Raw genomic sequence first — 17927 nt, forward strand, 5'->3', positions numbered from 1 at the left:
CTCCAGCACCACAGTTCGAAAGCATCAATTCTTCGGCGCTCAGCCTTCCTTATAGTCCAGCTCTCACAGCCATACATTACTACTGGGAAAACCATAGCTTTGATTAGACGGACCTTTGTCGGCAAGGTGATGTCTCTGCTTCTTACTATGCTGTCTAGGTTGGCCATAGCTTTCCTCCCAAGGAGCAAGCGTCTTTTAATTTCATGGCTACAGTCACCGTCTGCGGTGATCTTGGAGCCCAAGAAAGTAAAATCTGTCACTGCTTCCATTTCTTCCCCTTCTATATGCCAGGAAGTGATGGGGCCAGATGCCATGATCTTCGTTTTTTTAATGTTGAGTTTCAAACCAGCTTTTGCACTCTCCTCTTTCACCCTCAACAGGAGGCTCTTTAGATCCTCTTCGCTTTCTGCCATTAGGGTGGTATCATCTGCATATCGGAGGTTGTTGATAATTCTCCCAGCAATCTTAATTCCGACCTCTGATTCATCCAACCCGGCATTTCTCATGATGTACTCTGCATATAAGTTAAATAAGCAGGGTGACAATATGCAGCCTTGTCGTACTCCTTTCCCAATTTTGAACCACTCGGTTGTTCCATGTCTGGTTCTTACTGTTGCTTCTTGACCCCCATACAGGTTTCTCAGGAGACAGGTAAGGTGGTCTGGTACTCCCATCACTTTAAGAATTTGCCACAGTTTGTTGTGATCCACACAATCAAAGGCTTTAGCGTAGTCAATGAAGCAGAAATAGACGTTTTTCTGGAATTCTCTTGCTTTCTCCATGATCCAGCGAATGCTGGTGATTTGATCTCTAGTTCCTCTGCCTCTTCGAAACCCAGCTTGTACTTCCGGTAGTTCTCGGTTCGCATACTGCTGAAGCCTAGCTTGTAGGATTTTGAGCATCACCTTGCTGGCATGTGAAATGAGCACAATTGTGCGGTAGTTTGAACACTCTTTGGCGTTGCCCTTCTTTGGAATTGGAATGTAAACTGACCTTTTCCAGTCTTGCGGCCATTGTTGAGTGTTCCAAATTTGTTGGCATATTGAGTGCAGCACTTTAACAGCATCATCTTTTAGGATTTTAAATAGCTCAGCTGGAATACTGTCATCTCCGCTAGCTTTGTTGTTAGTAATGCTTCCTAAGGCCCACTTGACTTCACTCTCAAGGATGTCTGGCTCAAGTTCAGTGACCGCACTATCATGGCTATCAGGGACATTCAGATCTTTCCTGTAGAGTTCTTCTGTGTATTCTTTCCACCTCTTCTTAATCTCATCTGCATCTGTTAGGTCCCTGCCTTCTTTGTCCTTTATCATGCCCGTCTTTGCACAAAACGTTCCCTTGAGATCTCCGATTTTCTTGAAGAGATCTCTAGTCTTTCCCATTCTGTTGTTTTCCTCGATTTCTTTGCATTGTTCATTTAAGAAGGCCTTCTTGTCTCTCCTTGCTATTCTCTGGAACTGTGCATTCAGTTGGATATATCTTCCCCTTTCTCCCTTGCTTTTTGCTTCCCTTCTTTCCTCAGCTACTTATAAAGCCTCATCAGACAGCCACTTGGCTTTCTTGCATTTCTTTTTCTTTGGGATGGATTTCATTGCTGCCTCCTGAACAATGTTACGGACCTCCGTCCATAGTTCTTCAGGCACTCTGTCTATCAGGTCTAATTCCTGAAATCTATTCCTCGCCTCCACTGTATATTCATAAGGGATATGATTTAGGTCATACCTGAATGGTTTAGTGGTTTTCCCTACGTTCTTCAATTTAAGCCGAAATTTTGCAAGAAGCAGCTCATGATCTGAGCCACAGTCAGCTCCAGGTCTTGTTTTGACTGACTGTATAGAGCTTCTCCATCTTTGGCTGCAAAGGACATAAATCAATCTGATTTTGATATTGACCATCTGGTGATGTCCATGTGTAGAGTCGTCTCTTGTGCTGATGGAAAAGAGTGTTTGCTATGATCAGCGTGTTCTCTTGGCAAAACTCTATTAGCTTTTGTCCTGCTTCATTTTGTACACCAAGGCCATGCCTGCCTGTTATCCCGGTGATTTCTTGACTTCCTACTTTAGCATTCCAATCCCCTATGATGAAAAGGACATCTTTTCTTGGTGTTAGTTCTAGAAGGTGTTGTAGGTCTTCATAGAACCGATCAACCTCAGCTTCTTCAGCATCAGTGGTTGGGGCATAGACTTGAATTACTGTGATGTTGAATGGTTTGCCTTGGATTCGTACTGAGATCATTCTATCGTTTTTGAGATTGTACCCCAGTACTGCTTTTCCCACCCTTTTGTTGACTATGAGTGCTACTCCATTTCTTCTAAGGGATTCTTGCCCACAATAGTAGATATGATGGTCACCTGAATTAAATTCGCCCATGCCTGGCCATTTTAGTTAACTGATTCCCAAGATGTCGATGTTCAATCTTGCCATCTCATGTTGGACCACCTCCAGCTTACCCTGATTCATTGATCTGACATTCCAAGTTCCTAAACAATATTGTTCTTTACAGCATCGGATTTTCTTTTCACCACCAGACACATCCACAGCTGAGTGTCCTTTCGGCTTTGGCCCAGCCGCGTTACTCTTTCTGGCGCTACTTGGAAATACCCTCTGCTCTTCCCCAGTAGTATATTGGACACCTTCCAACCTGAGGGGCTCATCTTCCGGCGTCATCTCTTTTAGCCTTGTGATACGTTCCATGGGGTTTTCTTGGCAAGAATACTGGAGTGGGTTGCCATTTCCTTCTCCAGTGGACCACATTTTGTCAGAACTCTCTGCCATGACCTGTCCATCTTGGGTGGCCCTGCACGGCATAGCTTATGGCTTCACTGAGTTACGCAAGCCCCTTCGCCACAACAAGGCAGTGATCCATGAAGGGGAGCCACTCAGATAACATACGTTTACTACATAGGTCAGGGATGGGTAACCTGTGGCTCTCCAGATGTTGGACTACAGCTCCCATCATCTCTGGACATTAGCCATGCTGGCTGTGGCTGATGGGAGTTCAGCAACATCTGCAGGACCACCGGTTCCCCACCCATGATATAGGTCAGGTGTAGGCAACCTGGTGCCCCCAGATGTTTTAGACAGCAATTCCCATAGCCCCTGACCTTTGGCCATACTGGCTGAGACTGATGGAAATTGAAGTTCAAAACATCTGGAGGGCACCACTAGGTTGGGGAAGGAATCATTTGGGACTGACATCAGGGGCCTGGGGAGAAGGACGAGTGAGCCATGCCTCAAAGCTGTCCTGGCTGGTTACAAAGGATTCCTTTGAACATTACAACAGCGGGGATTGTGTAGCTTCGAGAAAAGGCAAGTAAGGGGAGGCAGGATAGAGGTGTACAAAATTATGCATGGTGTGGAGAAGGTGGATAGGGAGACATTTTTCTCCCTCTTTATAATACTAGAACCCAATGGGGTCATCCCACAAAGCTGATTGGTGGGAGAGTCAGGACAGATAAAAAGAAATGCTTCTTCACACAGCACATAGTTAAACTGCGGAATTCGCTACCACAAGACATGGTGATGGCCACCAGATTGGATGGCTTTAAAAGGGGATTGGACAAATTCCTGGAGGAGAAGGCTATCAATGGCAACTAGTCCTGATGTCTACATGCCACCTCCAGTATCAGAGGCAGTGAGCCTACGTACACCAGTTGCTGGGTGAAAGGGTGCTGATGCACTCATGCCCTGCTTGTGGGTTTCCCGTAGGCAGCTGGTTGGCCACTGTGTGTGTGAATAGAATGCTGGACTAGATGGACCCTCGGTCTGATCCTGCTTGGTCTTCTTATGTTCTTATGGTGACTGGGATTCTTTGTTCCTTTGCAGAAATGAAGGCCTTGCCCTGGAGATAGGTGGTGCCCTCTATTTCTTTATCTTCATCACTTTTGGGGCCTTCATCTTTGCAAATCTGCTCGTAGCCGTGATTACAACAAACCTGGAGCAATCTGTGACAGCATATAATGAGGAGAAGCAGATGCAAGCTCAGGCCCCTTCCATATCGGCCTACGCTGGACTGGATGTGAGTTATTCAGTCAAGGGCTGGAGAGGGATGCCAGATGGGAGAAAAATAGGGTGCCAAAAGAAGAAGACGAAATGTATCACCAAGACCGAGGACAGTGATTTACATAAAATTTGGATTTGCTGATTTATATGAATAGATGCACATGTATAAGAAATTATTATAATTTAACTAGATATTAGGGATGTTGGAGAAATCCACAATGGGAACAGATTAGTTCGGATTTTCATGAATCTGACCTGTGGATGCCGATGCGGACCGGCTTTCCCCTGGTGGGCGGTTTCTGTGGACTTGCAGACCATTTTTCTAACTTTCCCAAATTTTGCGCAAATCGTGTCATAGAAAAATACACACAATTTTTTAAAAAACCTGCCAAAAATGCACATTTCCCCTCATAGGATAAAATGTGAAAATGCCTATTTAGGGGCGGATTTGCACATTTTCGCATGTGCAAATTTGCACAAATTCGGAAACAAAAAACCCCTCTGATTCTGTCGATGGGTGGATGATGGAACAAAAGGTGCCTGACAATCCATGAAACAGAGATGGAATGGATTTTACACGATCCATACATCCCTACTGGAAACATAGTATGTCTCACCAACCACAGTGTGGAAGACTGACCAGGTGGCCTGTGTGCCCACCTGTTCAGTCTGCCTAACTGTTGACAGGCAACAGTTATTCTGGTACTTTATCTTCAAACTGGAGTTGACAGGAGAGGCCTTCAAATAGAGGACTGTCTTCTGTAAAAGAGGACACCTGGCCACCCCAGCAGAAAAATTCACAGATTTCTCCACAGCATCTCATTTACAAACCAGAATCTCTGGGCCCAATGAACGGTTTTGGAGCATTGGTGGATGCTCTCTTGGATTGGAGGCCAATGGGAATAGGGCATATGAATTTTTGTGCAAACCTTAAAAAAAAAAAAAGCGTTCTCACACTGATGTGCTACAAATGGGTTGAACTGAACTTAAAACGGGAAAAATGAGAAACTGGGTAAAATCCAACGTAAGGTCTAGTTTGTGTAGAGTCATTGAAATGAATGGGATTTAAGTTAGTCATGACTAACTTAAATCCCATTTATTTCAATGTGTCTACTCTAAGTACAACTTACGTTGGATTTTACCCACTGAGAGGAACCAAAATTGAAAGCTGTGGCCATCTCTAGGCAAAATATGCAGGTATCCATATGGTACCTTTATGTTTTGCCCCATGGAGCAAAGAGCAGCTAGGGAGTGCAATTACCATGAGGAGAACAGTGTGGGGGAGAGAGTTACCCTTACCCCCATGTCACGGTCTCAAACAGATTCCCAAAGCATCACCCACCCCCACTGACTGCTTTAAACACAAACAGCAAGAGTTTCGAACACAGATCTTCCTCTGCCCTGTCTATTTTGACCATCAGTGCCAAGCCAACAGACATAGGTGTATTTGTGTTTAAACGATTTAAAAACAGTTTCCAGTCTGGCATCATGCACCAGTTTTGGTAAAAACCTTACAGAGCAGTGGAGGCTGGTAGCTCCAATGTCAGTGGGGTGATGAATCTGCTCCAGGTTTCAGTCAGAACCAGTCAACACTCTAAAGGAGCTATCCAAGGTGCAGAAGCTCCTTTAGAGTTCTGACTGAAACCCAAAGCAGATTCACCGCCCCACTGATATCGGAACCACCAGCCTCCACTGCTACAGAGGAAGATAGGGAAGAGTTTGTGATGGCGAGGATTTAACTGGGGACCTTCCGCATGCAAGGTGTGTGCTCTGCCATTGAGCTATGGTCCCCGCTGAAGGTTTCAAGCTTGTGGACTGTGGGTTGATTCAAGCGATTGACTTTGCCACACACGTCTGTTCTGTGCAGCTTCCCCAAGGGAGGTGCCCAGCAATGGGTGTATCTCTGTCATTTTGTGGCACTGAGACTCCCACTGGAACCTCCTAATTGTATTTGTCCCTGAGCAGGATGGCACAGATGACGATTACCCCCCGGGTCTGCACGAACCTGTGCACTTGAAAGAGATCATGCACGGGACACCCATGACCCATCATCAGAACTTGCTTAGCTTAGGTAATTTGGGTAACCTGAATGATGCCACATGTGAAGAGCTCTGTGTCGTCCTGGAAGCCATCCATGAGAACTTAAAGGAATACCGGGTGATCCGGGATGAGCTAGACCAGTAAGTCAATGCCCCCCTCCCCCAACACCCTTCTTGCTTGTTCTCCCTAGAGTGAGAAGCATGTTAGTTGTAACTTCCAGATGTCAAATCTGTCCTGACTCCGATCCTCCAAGATCTAGAGAGAAAGGAAGGGTGCTTTGGAGTTTCTGCCTTTAGTGTTCCAGACAGAGTACACAGGTCTCTTCTAGGAAACTTTGAAGATGAGGATTGGACGAGTGGGACCTGCAACAAAATGTTGCAGTGTGGAGTGCTCCTCTTCAGCATTCCAGCCAGCCAAGCCCTCTTCCAAGAGATTCCATTCCGTCTCCCTCAATTTGAAGATGAGGATTGGACGAGTGGGACCTGCAACAAAATGTTGCAGTGTGGAGTGCTCCTCTTCAGCATTCCAGCCAGCCAAGCCCTCTTTCAAGAGATTCCATTCCGTCTCCCTCAGTTTGAAGATGAGGATTGGACGAGTGGGACCTGCAACAAAATGTTGCAGTGTGGAGTGCTCCTCTTCAGCATTCCAGCCAGCCAAGCCCTCTTCCAAGAGATTCCATTCCGTCTCCCTCAGTTGGAAGATGAGGATTGGACGAGTGGGACCTGCAACAAAATGTTGCAGTGTGGAGTGCTCCTCTTCAGCATTCCAGCCAGCCAAGCCCTCTTCCAAGATATTCCATTCCCTCTCCCTCAGTTTCCTGTTCTCCCCACAACAGACATTTCACATTTGGTTGCCCGTGGAGCATGCTCAGTGCTCACTGGGCTGTTTTGGGGTCTCTCCCATTTAGGTTCATCCCAACCAAAGTTTCCCCCCTCCAGTGAAGGAGAGCCAGCCACCTTCCCAAGTGTCATCCAACCCCTCTTTTGAAAGCAGGGGGACTGACTCCTGGGCCATTCCACAAGAGGGATTTCACCTGTGCCAGTTACCTGGGTAATCCCCAAGAGGGTGATCCCAGAAATCCATGCAGTGGATTGTCCAGAATCTGTTCTGGGTTTCATCCAGAATGCCAGAGGAGCTATCCAAGGTGCTGAATCCAATGCACCAAATGGGTTCAGCGCCTTGGATAGCTCCTTTAGAGTTCTGACTGGTTCTGACTGAAACCCAGAGTGGACTCACAGCCCCACTGACATAGGAGCCACCAGCTGCCACTGAATCCATGGCCCTTCCCCATTTACAGCATCATTGCCCTGGGTTCTCCAATATGGTGTCCATGAGCATCAGTGTGCCTGCAGACATCTCTTTTAACGCCCGCTAGGCTCCCTGTTCCTTCTGACTTTTGTTTGATTCTATTGGTTAAGGTTTTTTTTTTAAAAAAAAAATCCTGTTGGTTTGAACTGCATGGCTGGCATGCTGCAAAGCCAAGGGCTGCCCTCCAGTCCCATCTTTATTTGGGTTCAAAAGACTGTTTTTGTCCTTTGGATCTCTGAGTCCACCGCTGCCTTGTACTTAAGTACGTGGGCAAGTGACTTTTCTTTCCGTCTCCGCTGTTTGCCTTCTGGGAAATGAGTATTTTGTGCCTGGCCAACGCCTCTCATGGCAGCTGTTTTATGGATGGGCAACCCCCCATGGCAGCCATTTTGTGAAAGTGCCCACAAGAGTCTCTCAAAATTCAAAATGCGTCTGCTGACCAAAAAAGATTGGGGACTCCTGCCATAGCTCATGCATGGGTGGAGAGGGGAATTCACAGAGCGTGGTGCCATCCCTGCTCAGTCCTGCAGTGCTAATGCAGCCCAATGCCTGACCCATCCCAAAGACTCTCCAGGGCTGGATTCAGTTGACTTGCAAGCTGGATGTCGCCCGCAGGTGGCTGTTTAGCTATCTCCACCTTTTACTGACTGCCAGTAAAAGCCCACATTGCAATCAATGGGTAGTATCCAATGTTAGTCCTACACAGAGTAGGAAAAGGAAAGTTTCCTCCTGTGTAAACACTGAGTCATTGCTGACCCCTAGAGGGACACCTGCTTGCTCTGGCGTTTTCTTGGCAGACTGTAGCGGGGTGGTTTGCCATTGCCTTCCCCGGTCGTGACTACCTTTCCCCCAGCAAGCTGGGTACTCATTTAACTGACCTCGGAAGGATGGAAGGCTGAGTCAACCTGAGCCAGCTACCCGAGACCCAGCTTCTGCTGGGATCGAACTCAGGTCGTGGGGAGAGTTTCGGTTGCAATGCTGCCGCCTACCACTCTGCACCACACAAGGCTCAGAGTAAACCTACTGAAATGAATGGGACTTGTTAGTCATGACTTAAGTCTCATTTATTTCAATGAGTCTACTCTAGGTAGGACTAACTTTGGATACTACCCAATGAGCCCACAATGCCAGGAGAGCTTGGTAAGACTGTAGAGCAGGGACGTTGAACCTCAGGTCCATGGTCCAAATCCTGCCCACCTGGGGTCCCAATCCAGCCTTCCAGTGTTCCCTAGAAGGCCTTGCCCTGTCTCTACCCCCTTTCCCCTGATCGCTGATCATTTGGTGGTTTCCTGGCTTTTGCGCAATGTTTTCCCATTCTAAATGGTTGAAAGGCCTTTCCTACGGTTTAATTACTGGCAGTAAGCTAAAATATGCTGGCATTTTTTGTATTATTGGCCATGCCAGCTTTGCCTTTGGCCCCACCCCCTTTTGACTTCAGCCCGCCCACCCCTGGAGTGCAGACCCCCCAAAGCTTCTCTGAAATGGAATTCGTTCTCTAGCTGAAATAAGTTCTGCCCCCCTGTTGCATCAGTTTAATTGTATCAGTCCCCGCTCCACAATGTGAAATGTCCAAACGCTGCCCGAGGTGTGAGATGTTACCTGCTGGTGGAGAATGTGGCCAATGGAAGAAGTCGCATCCTTCTTTCTTCTTGGTTCGATCCCTACAGGATCATCCAAGAGGTGAGGTCCATCAGATTCAATATAGAGCAGGAACAGGAGATTGTCCTGCGAAACATCCGTGGGGCCAACATCTCGGAAACCATGCTTCCCATCGATATCATTCAAGGGAAGCCGACCGATGTTCTGACCACGCTAATGAACCTGGAGAAGGTAAGTTTGCATCACCATGTTTTGGAAGGCGATGGGGACATGTCATTCCACTGGTGACATGAATTAAGCTTACTCCAGTCCATTGCAACCAGTTAGCCTGTCTCCTTGAACACTGAGAGAAAGAGACAGATGCCCAGTGGATCCTACATGTGCCTCCCCCTTACTGGGCTAGACTGGTTATGGGTGGAGCATGGGACTCCACTCAGTGCTGGCTTCAGGTTTTTGAGGGCCCTTGAACAAGGCACTCTCAATGGGCCCCCTCCCTCAGTGAGTCTACTGTCTCATTGCCATTGTCATCAGCTAGCTGCTGTTCCTCCTCCTCCTCTCTCATCATTGCTCCCACTTGCTCGCTTGACAGGCAGAGAGCCAGGGAGTGGGAGACAGTGGTATCTACTCCTCACCACCACCGTTGTCTGAGCCAGAGTGAGAGGCAGGTGAACAAGAAGGTGCCAGGGTGAAGAGGAGGAGCAACTCCAGGGGGCTCTCATCAGTGGGACCCTGCTAAAGTGTGGGCCCTTGGCAGGTGCCTGACCAGGCCTACCTTTGGAGCCAGCCCTGGATGCAGCTAGACCTGCATGTTCAGAGGCAGTATGCTTCTGAGCACCAGTGGCTGAGGCAAATGTCAGGAAACATTGCTTGCAGTGGCACTGCTGGGGCTGAACCTCGGAGCCAAAGGCCAGGGCCCCCGCAGCTCAGGGACCCCCAAATGACCAGCCAGAGAGTGGCAAGTGATGAGATCATCAGAAGCAAACTTCATTTTACTCCTGTAGTCACGACAGGGCTACGATTTGAGTTTAAAAGTGCACATTTGAGCTTAAAACTGCACATGCTCAGAGTTCAGTGGTTTTAGATCAGGACTGGCAAATAGTTTTGTTGTTATTCTAACATATCAGGAATGTAGAAGGAGTTGTAAAACATGGAACTGCGGCTGAGGTGGGGGAAGAAGAGAAATGTGATTTGGGTGCTTCACAACTGAAGCAATACACATTTATTTATTTATTTATTTATTTCATTTCTATACCGCCCAATAGCTGAAGCTCTCTGGGCGGTTCACAAAAACTAAAACCAAACAACACACAATAAAACAATTTAAAATATATAGAACATTAAAACCACAATATAACAATACAACCACAATAAAACCTAGCAGCAGTACAGGAGTTTAAAATACAGATTTAAAACAGCAAAGATAAAAATTTAGAAAGCTAAAATGCCTGGGAAAATAAAAAGGTCTTCACCTGGCGCCGAAAGGAGTACAATGTAGGCGCCAGGCGAACCTCACTAGGGAGCTCATTCCAGAGCCGGGGTGCCACAACAGAAAAAGCCCTCCTCCTAGTAGCCACCCGCCTCACTTCCTTTGGCAGGGGCTCACGGAGAAGGGCCGCTGATGATGATCTTAAGGTCCGGGCAGGCACATATGGGAGGAGGCGATCCTTCAGGTAACCTGGCCCCAAGCCGTTAAGGGCTTTGAATGTTAACACCAGCACTTTGAATCGGGCCCGGAAATGGACCGGCAGCCAGTGCAGCTGGAAAAGTACTGGCGTAATATGAGCTCGCAGGCCAGTCCCTGTTAACAATCTTGCTGCCCTATTTTGGACCAGCTGAAGTTTCCGGACCGTTTTCAAAGGCAGCCCCACGTATAATGCATTGCAGTAATCCAGACGAGAAGTTATCAGAGCATGGATAACTGTAGCTAGGCTATCTCTGTCCAGATAAGGGCGTAGTTGGTATACCAGCCTAAGCTGATAAAAAGTGCTCCGTGCCACTGAGTTCACCTGTGCCTCAAGTGACAGTTCTGGATCCAAGAGCACCCCCAAACTACGAACCTGATCCTTTAGGGGGAGTGCAACCCCCTCCAGAACAGGTTGAATATCACCTAGCCGGGCAGACGAACCACCCACTAACAGTACCTCTGTCTTGTCTGGATTGAGTTTCAGTTTATTGGCCCTCATCCAGTCCATTACCGTGCCCAGGCACTGGTTCAGAACAGCCACTGCCTCACCTGGTTTTGATGAGAAAGAGAGGTAGAGCTGGGTGTCATCCGCATATTGATGGCACCTCAGCCCACACCTCCGGATAACCTCCCCCAGCGGTTTCATGTAGATGTTAAACAGCATGGGGGATAGAATAGAGCCCTGTGGAACCCCATGGCACAATTGCCATGGCACAGAGCAATAATCCCCCAGCACCACCTTCTGGAATCGGCCATCCAAGTAGGAGCGGAACCACTGTAGTGCAGTGCCTCCAACTCCCAACCCAGACAACCTATCCAGAAGGATACCATGGTCGATGGTATCGAAAGCCGCTGAGAGGTCCAGGAGAATCAACAGGGTCGCACTCCCCCTGTCCCTCTCCCAGCAGAGGTCATCCCACATGGCGATCTAAAGGGGGCTAATGTAAGACAGTTAAGTCCAGGCTCTAAAATGACCTAGCTGCAGCATGGTCTCCTTGTGGACATCCTAGAGGCATCTGGTTGGCCACTGTGGGTAGCAGATTGCTAGACTAGATAGGCCTGTGGTCTGATCCAGAAAGGCTCTTCTGACATTCTTAAGTCAGCCGTTTGGCCTTCAGTGTAGTTCTGCGTAGCTCCGTCCCCATAGGTGTTGTGGGGAGTTGAAAGGTTGCAAAGCAGGCTTGATCCTTCAGCCTACTTCTAATGTAGCATACAAAATGTCCTAGAAGAGTAGAAGGGAATGGATGTAGGAGGTGAAACCCCTTCTTCAAACACCATGGCAGCTGTCCTCCAATTATGATGGAGTTTATTGTTTGTTTAGTAGATTTAATATCCCACTTTTTGACTAGAGTCCTCAAAGTGGCTTCCAATATTTATAAATAACAGCAGATGCAGCAAGCACCACATGCTCAGAAAACAACATTGAACAATGCAACCAGTTCCACTGGAGCAGGAGCCAACATCTGACGTACCTTCCCACAGGGCAGTTGATGTCAGATAGTCCTGTGCTGTGGGAGGGGGAGCAGTCCAACTGGAACAGACCCGGATGTTCCCTTTGCCTGCTCCTGTCTCCTGCCAGTTGGAGGATATTGCCCCAATGCATGCCATGCATCCTCTTGTCTCACCTACATACCTTTGATTTGGCTCTACTCTAACTCACTAAACAGTCCACATCCACTCCCCACACCTTCGTGGTCCCAGTCAGTCGCAGCATACACATTCTTAAGAACAACCAGCTGCCCACAAGAAACCCACACGTAGCACATGAGTGCAACAGCACCCTCCTGCCCGTGTTCCCCAGCAACGGGTGTACATAAGCTTACTGCCTCTGATACTGGAGGTAGCATATAACCATCAAGACTAGCAGCCATGGATAGACTTCTCTGGGAATTTGTCCAATCTCCTTTTAAAGCCCTCCAAATTGGTGGCCATCACTACGTCTTGTGGTAGCAAATTCCACAGTTTGACTATGCGCTGTGTGAACAAGGATTTCCTTTTATCTGTCCTACATCTCCCACCAATCAGCTCCATGGGATGACACTAGGTTCTAATATTATGAGAGAGGGAGAAAAATGTCTATCCACATTCCACACACCGTGCATAATTTTGTAGACTTCTATCATGTCTCCCCTTACCCTCCTTTTTTCCACACTAAACAATCCTAGCTGTTGCAACCTTCCCTCACAGGGGAGTTGCTCCAGCCACTTGATCATTTTAATTGCCCTTTTATGCACATTTTCTTCCTGGATCCCTCACTCACTTTTGTCCTTCCTTTGCCATCTTCCTTTGGCAGTCAAACATGATTGATTCAGAATACCAAAAGGGAGCGGTGAAACAGGCAGCCATGAGAGCACGGCGACAATCGTTACCGGTATGTACCAGAATGGTAGCTTATACACACTTCAGGCCTAATTTAAATGGCCTTTGGCACATGCTAACAGGCAAATTGCAGATGTGGTTGCGGAATTATTTTGCCATTTTCCATGCTTGATGCTCAGAAGCTCATGAGGCCTCCTCACCTTCTCTTCTTCACCCAAGGTCAATAGTGTGGATTGGGAGAACCCAAAATGGGTAATGACACATCTGTTGTGTTGCATACTCTAATGCAGAGGTAGGCAGAAAGTAGATCTCCAGATGTTTTGGACTTCAACTCTCAGCATTCCTGACCATTGGTCATGCTAGCATGGGATTATGGGGATTGAAGTCCAAAATATCTGGTGATCTCCCTTCTGTCCACTCCTGTTCTAGCGTTGTGTGTCTTTTTCTTTGTACCTCACAGCCAGAAGCAATTGCTGAAAGGTCTCGCCGACAGAGTACGGTAAGAATCTGGTGGTACTTAATCATCATGGGTTGTTTTTCCCACCTGCTGGTCCACCCTAAAAGCCCAATGAAGCATTTTGTGTTAACACTTTAGATGGCCCATGAATGGAAACCCAACTGTGGTTAGGTCTTCCCAGAGCTGTTTGTTATCTAGCCTGATACATTTTAAGCACCAGGCTAAGATATTTTTTAAAATTGCCCAGGCATTTTGATTTATTTTAGAGCTGCCGTTTGGCAGGGCTGGCTCAAGACATTTTGCTGTCTGAGGCAAGGAACAAAATGGCAGCCCCTCCCATTCCATGTACAAAAGGCAACTGGACTGGCAGTAGAATATTTCTTCAACACTGACGATAGGACAGTGGCTTCCACCACACCAGAAGGCAGCAGGCTAGCTTAGCAGGTGCAGGGCAGGCTATGTGGCTCACAGCTGTCTCTTCCAACAACTTGCTGCCACCTCCCAGTGTCTGCTGCCTGAGGTCACCACCTCACTCTGCCTAATGGTAGGTCCGGCCCTGCTGTTCGGTAATATTTTGTGCCATTCCACTGATTTAATTGTATTTATGTGTTTCTGCCTGTCTGATTTTTGTTTTCTTGTTGGCAAGCTGCTTTTTAAATCTGGATTTCCATAGCAAGATTGAAATCCCCCCCACCCCCTCCTCCTCCTCCTCCTCCTCCCCAGTACTGAGGTGTGGTTGCCACCAAACACACACCAGTTCATTGTAGTATGCTCCGCATCCAGCACCAGCTCCAGGTTTTGATGTGCTCCACATCCACATCCAGTGCCAGCTGCAGGTTTGGGGGTGGGGGTGTGGGGTCTTGGGCAAAGTACTTTCAGTAGAACCCTGGGAGAACCCACCTCCTCTTTGCTGCTGCTGCCCATTCGCTTGCCTTTCCCTCTGGGCCCAGTTACCACCATCTCCCAAAGGGACAGAGAGAGATTGTTTGTTTGTTTATTATTTATTTAAATACGACTTTGGGAGGGGGGGGCAACACGATCCAATCTCTCCTGCTGCCCCCTCCCCCACCAACTTGCAGTCGCCATGGAAAGAACCGTGGTGCCTCCTTTCTGGGGTCACAAAAGCAGCCTTGGAGGACCTTGTAGAAGTCGGAAAGGGGGCATTCCAATGGGCAGGGAGTGCAGGGGAGAGGAGAGGCCCAAATATGAATACTCCTGTGGCCATGTACAGTGTGCTTACTATAGATGGGCTCAAAGGCACATTGAGAGGGAGAAAGTTTAAAAGGAGGGCAGAGTGGCAAACATTGCCTCCATTGCTCATTCCGCCCTGGAAGTAGGGATGCACAGATTGTGTAAAATCCATTCCATCTGTGTTTCAGGGATTGTCAGGTGCCTTTTGTTTCATCCTCTGCCCATTGATGAAACCAGGGTTCTTTTAGTTTCTGAATCTGCGCAAATTCACACTTTCAAAAATGTGCACATTGCCCCCCAAATGCACGTTTTCATGCTTTAGCTTATGGGGGAAATGCGCATTTTTGGCCTTTAAAAAAAAGTGTATTTTTCTACAGAAGAAATTTGCCCAAAATTCAGGAAAGTTGGAAAAATGGCCTGCAAGCCCATGGAATCTGCCCAACAGGGGGAAAGCCGGTCCGCTACGGAATCCGTGGGTCAGATTCATAAGAATCCAAACTCATTTGGTTCTGTTGCAGATTTTTCCAACATCCCTTCTTGGAAGCCTCCGAGATCTGAGGCTTTTGTCAAGCAGGTGTCAGCCCAATAGTTTTGCATCCTTAAGCTAAAATAGGCTACTATTTTTGGCCCTGCCTCCTTTGCCTTTGGCCCTGCCCACCACTGGAATGTGGCCCCTGAGAGTCTCTCTGAAATGGAATTTGGCCCTTGGGCTGAAAGAGGTTCTGCACCCCTAGGATGGAAGGAAGGAGAAGGTGTGCAGAGCTAACTAGGGGTGTACGAACCCCACCTACCTGAGTCCTCTGGGGGGTCTGCGGGGGGGGAGGCGGAATCCTCCCCAGCTGCCTCTGCTCTGCAGCGAGTCTGTGGAGCCACCAGCCGGGTCCTTCCGCTGACATACTGCCGGATTGTGGACGCAAATGGCATATGGCATAGCGGACGCCATTTGCGTCCCTGCTGTTTGCCGTGTTAGGGTACATAAATCTTTATGTAGCCTATCACGTGAAGGAACAGGGACGCAAATGGCATATTTGTGTCCCTGTTCCTTCACACGATAGGCTATGTAAGGATTTACGTAGCCTATCATGGCAAAGAGCAGGGACGCAAATGGCGTATTTGCGTCCCTGTTCCCTCATGCAATAGGCTAAGTAAAGGTTTACGTAGCGTATCATGGCAAAGAGCAAGGACGCAAATGGTGTATTTGCGTCCCTGTTCCCTCATGCAATAGGCTAAGTAAAGGTTTACGTAGCGTATCATGGCAAAGAGCAGGGACGCAAATGGTGTATTTGCGTCCCTGTTCCCTCATGCAATAGGCTATGTAAGGATTTACGTAGCCTATCATGGCAAAGAGCAGGGACGCAAATGGTGTATTTGCGTCCCTGTTCCCTCATGCAATAGGCTAAGTAAAGGTTTACGTAGCGTATCATGGCAAAGAGCAGGGACGCAAATGGTGTATTTGCGTCCCTGTTCCCTCATGCAATAGGCTAAGTAAAGGTTTACGTAGCGTATCATGGCAAAGAGCAGGGACGCAAATGGCGTATTTGCGTCCCTGTTCCCTCATGCAATAGGCTAAGTAAAGGTTTACGTAGCGTATCATGGCAAAGAGCAGGGACGCAAATGGCGTATTTGCGTCCCTGTTCCCTCATGCAATAGGCTAAGTAAAGGTTTACGTAGCGTATCATGGCAAAGAGCAGGGACGCAAATGGTGTATTTGCGTCCCTGTTCCCTCATGCAATAGGCTATGTAAGGATTTACGTAGCCTATCATGGCAAAGAGCAGGGACGCAAATGGTGTATTTGCGTCCCTGTTCCCTCATGCAATAGGCTAAGTAAAGGTTTACGTAGCGTATCATGGCAAAGAGCAGGGACGCAAATGGTGTATTTGCGTCCCTGTTCCCTCATGCAATAGGCTAAGTAAAGGTTTACGTAGCGTATCATGGCAAAGAGCAGGGACGCAAATGGCGTATTTGCGTCCCTGTTCCCTCATGCAATAGGCTAAGTAAAGGTTTACGTAGCGTATCATGGCAAAGAGCAGGGACGCAAATGGTGTCCGCTATGCTGGACGCCATTTGCATCCTCAGTCTGGCAGCAGACGGACCTGGACCTGGTGGCGGCAGGTAGGATGCGGCTGGCACGAACTTCGTGGGGTGGCGGAGGTGAGTGGTCAGTTCCGCCACAGACTCCGGGAGGGCCCGGATTTTAAGAATCCGGCCTCATTGGAGTTTATGGCAGAATTCTCCGCCATCCCTAGAGCTAACTGCTCCTTTTCTTTGGCCCTCTTATTGTTCACTGACTCAGAGAAGGGAAGCGAACGCACAGCCAGAGCAAGGAAGAGGAGTGGCCGGGCTGGGAAGGCTCCAGGGATCAGCAGGGTGGGCCTCAGCAGGTGCCCAGCAACAGCAGCCCCTGACATCAGCCCTGCCCACATCACAGCTGTAATCATAGCATCAAGATCATATAAAGTATCCCCGCACCATCGGTAGCAGACACCATGGAGGTGCAGGGTGGACCCAGAGACATCCTACATGCTCCTCCCTCTTACTGGGCTAGACAAATGATGGGTGGAGCATGGAACTTCACTCAGTGTTAGCTCCCAATTTTTGAGGGCCCTTGGGCAAGGTGCTCTCCGTTGGTGTCCTGTTTCAGTGCAGGCAAGGGCCTTGGGCAAGGCGTCGATAGTCCCAGGAGCAGCAGTGAGAGAGCGACCAGTTCAGTCCAAAGTCATACACTGAAGTTCCATGGAAGGTTTGCAGGCACAGGTAGAGGCGAGGTCAAGGCAGTCCAGGGGTCAGTTCAGCGGCGTTTGTTTTAGCATGCGTCCAGGCCAGTCAGGGGGGTGTCCGAAAACATTATCCAGAGGTGTAGCCAAGGTGTAGGAGCTTATCCAATCCGCTATCTTGAAAGCGAAGCCAAGGTTAAGGCGCTGTTGTTTGCAGCAAAAAGCTGGCATCAGCAAGGCTGAATTTATAGCCGGTCGTTAATTAGCACAGCTGGCTAATTAGGTCAGCGTGTTGCTTTTAAGGGAGGCCCCCATGCTGTGTCTTCCATTTGTTCTTTTGCTGCACGTGTCTGATTCTATGCCGTTCAGAGGGATGGATCCCCTCAGAGCCTGCTCCCAGGATTTGGGGAAGTTCAGGAACTGCTCGAGAGGGGCCCGGCTGCTCCTGCCATGTTTCCAGAGGAGGACTGTCAGCCAAGGCCTCCTGTTCCTCGCTGAGCTCCAGCTGGGGCCCGTTGTGCTGGCTGTCCAGCTGGGGCTGTCATTGTGCTGGCAAAATCTTCCCCAGTTTACTGGAAACCTCAGCCTAGATCTGCCCTTGGGGGTTGGGGG

General features: G+C 48.4%; 1 protein-coding gene across 1 annotated transcript in view; it reads left to right on the forward strand.

The window, feature by feature from the left end:
- The window catches only part of CATSPER4 (cation channel sperm associated 4), a 65554-nt gene that overhangs the window by 15415 nt on the left and 32212 nt on the right, over positions 1 to 17927 (forward strand). The window contains exons 8-12 of the mRNA XM_084816350.1: positions 3826 to 4018; positions 5965 to 6182; positions 9018 to 9180; positions 12927 to 13004; positions 13413 to 13451. Of these exons, the coding sequence (XP_084672476.1) occupies positions 3826 to 4018; positions 5965 to 6182; positions 9018 to 9180; positions 12927 to 13004; positions 13413 to 13451 (691 nt within the window). The remainder of the gene's footprint in view (positions 1 to 3825; positions 4019 to 5964; positions 6183 to 9017; positions 9181 to 12926; positions 13005 to 13412; positions 13452 to 17927) is intronic.

The sequence above is a fragment of the Heloderma suspectum genome, chromosome 10, assembly GCF_057233095.1.
Source record: "Heloderma suspectum isolate Gila_16-S chromosome 10, 16-S_ref, whole genome shotgun sequence".
Taxonomy (NCBI): domain Eukaryota; kingdom Metazoa; phylum Chordata; class Lepidosauria; order Squamata; family Helodermatidae; genus Heloderma; species Heloderma suspectum.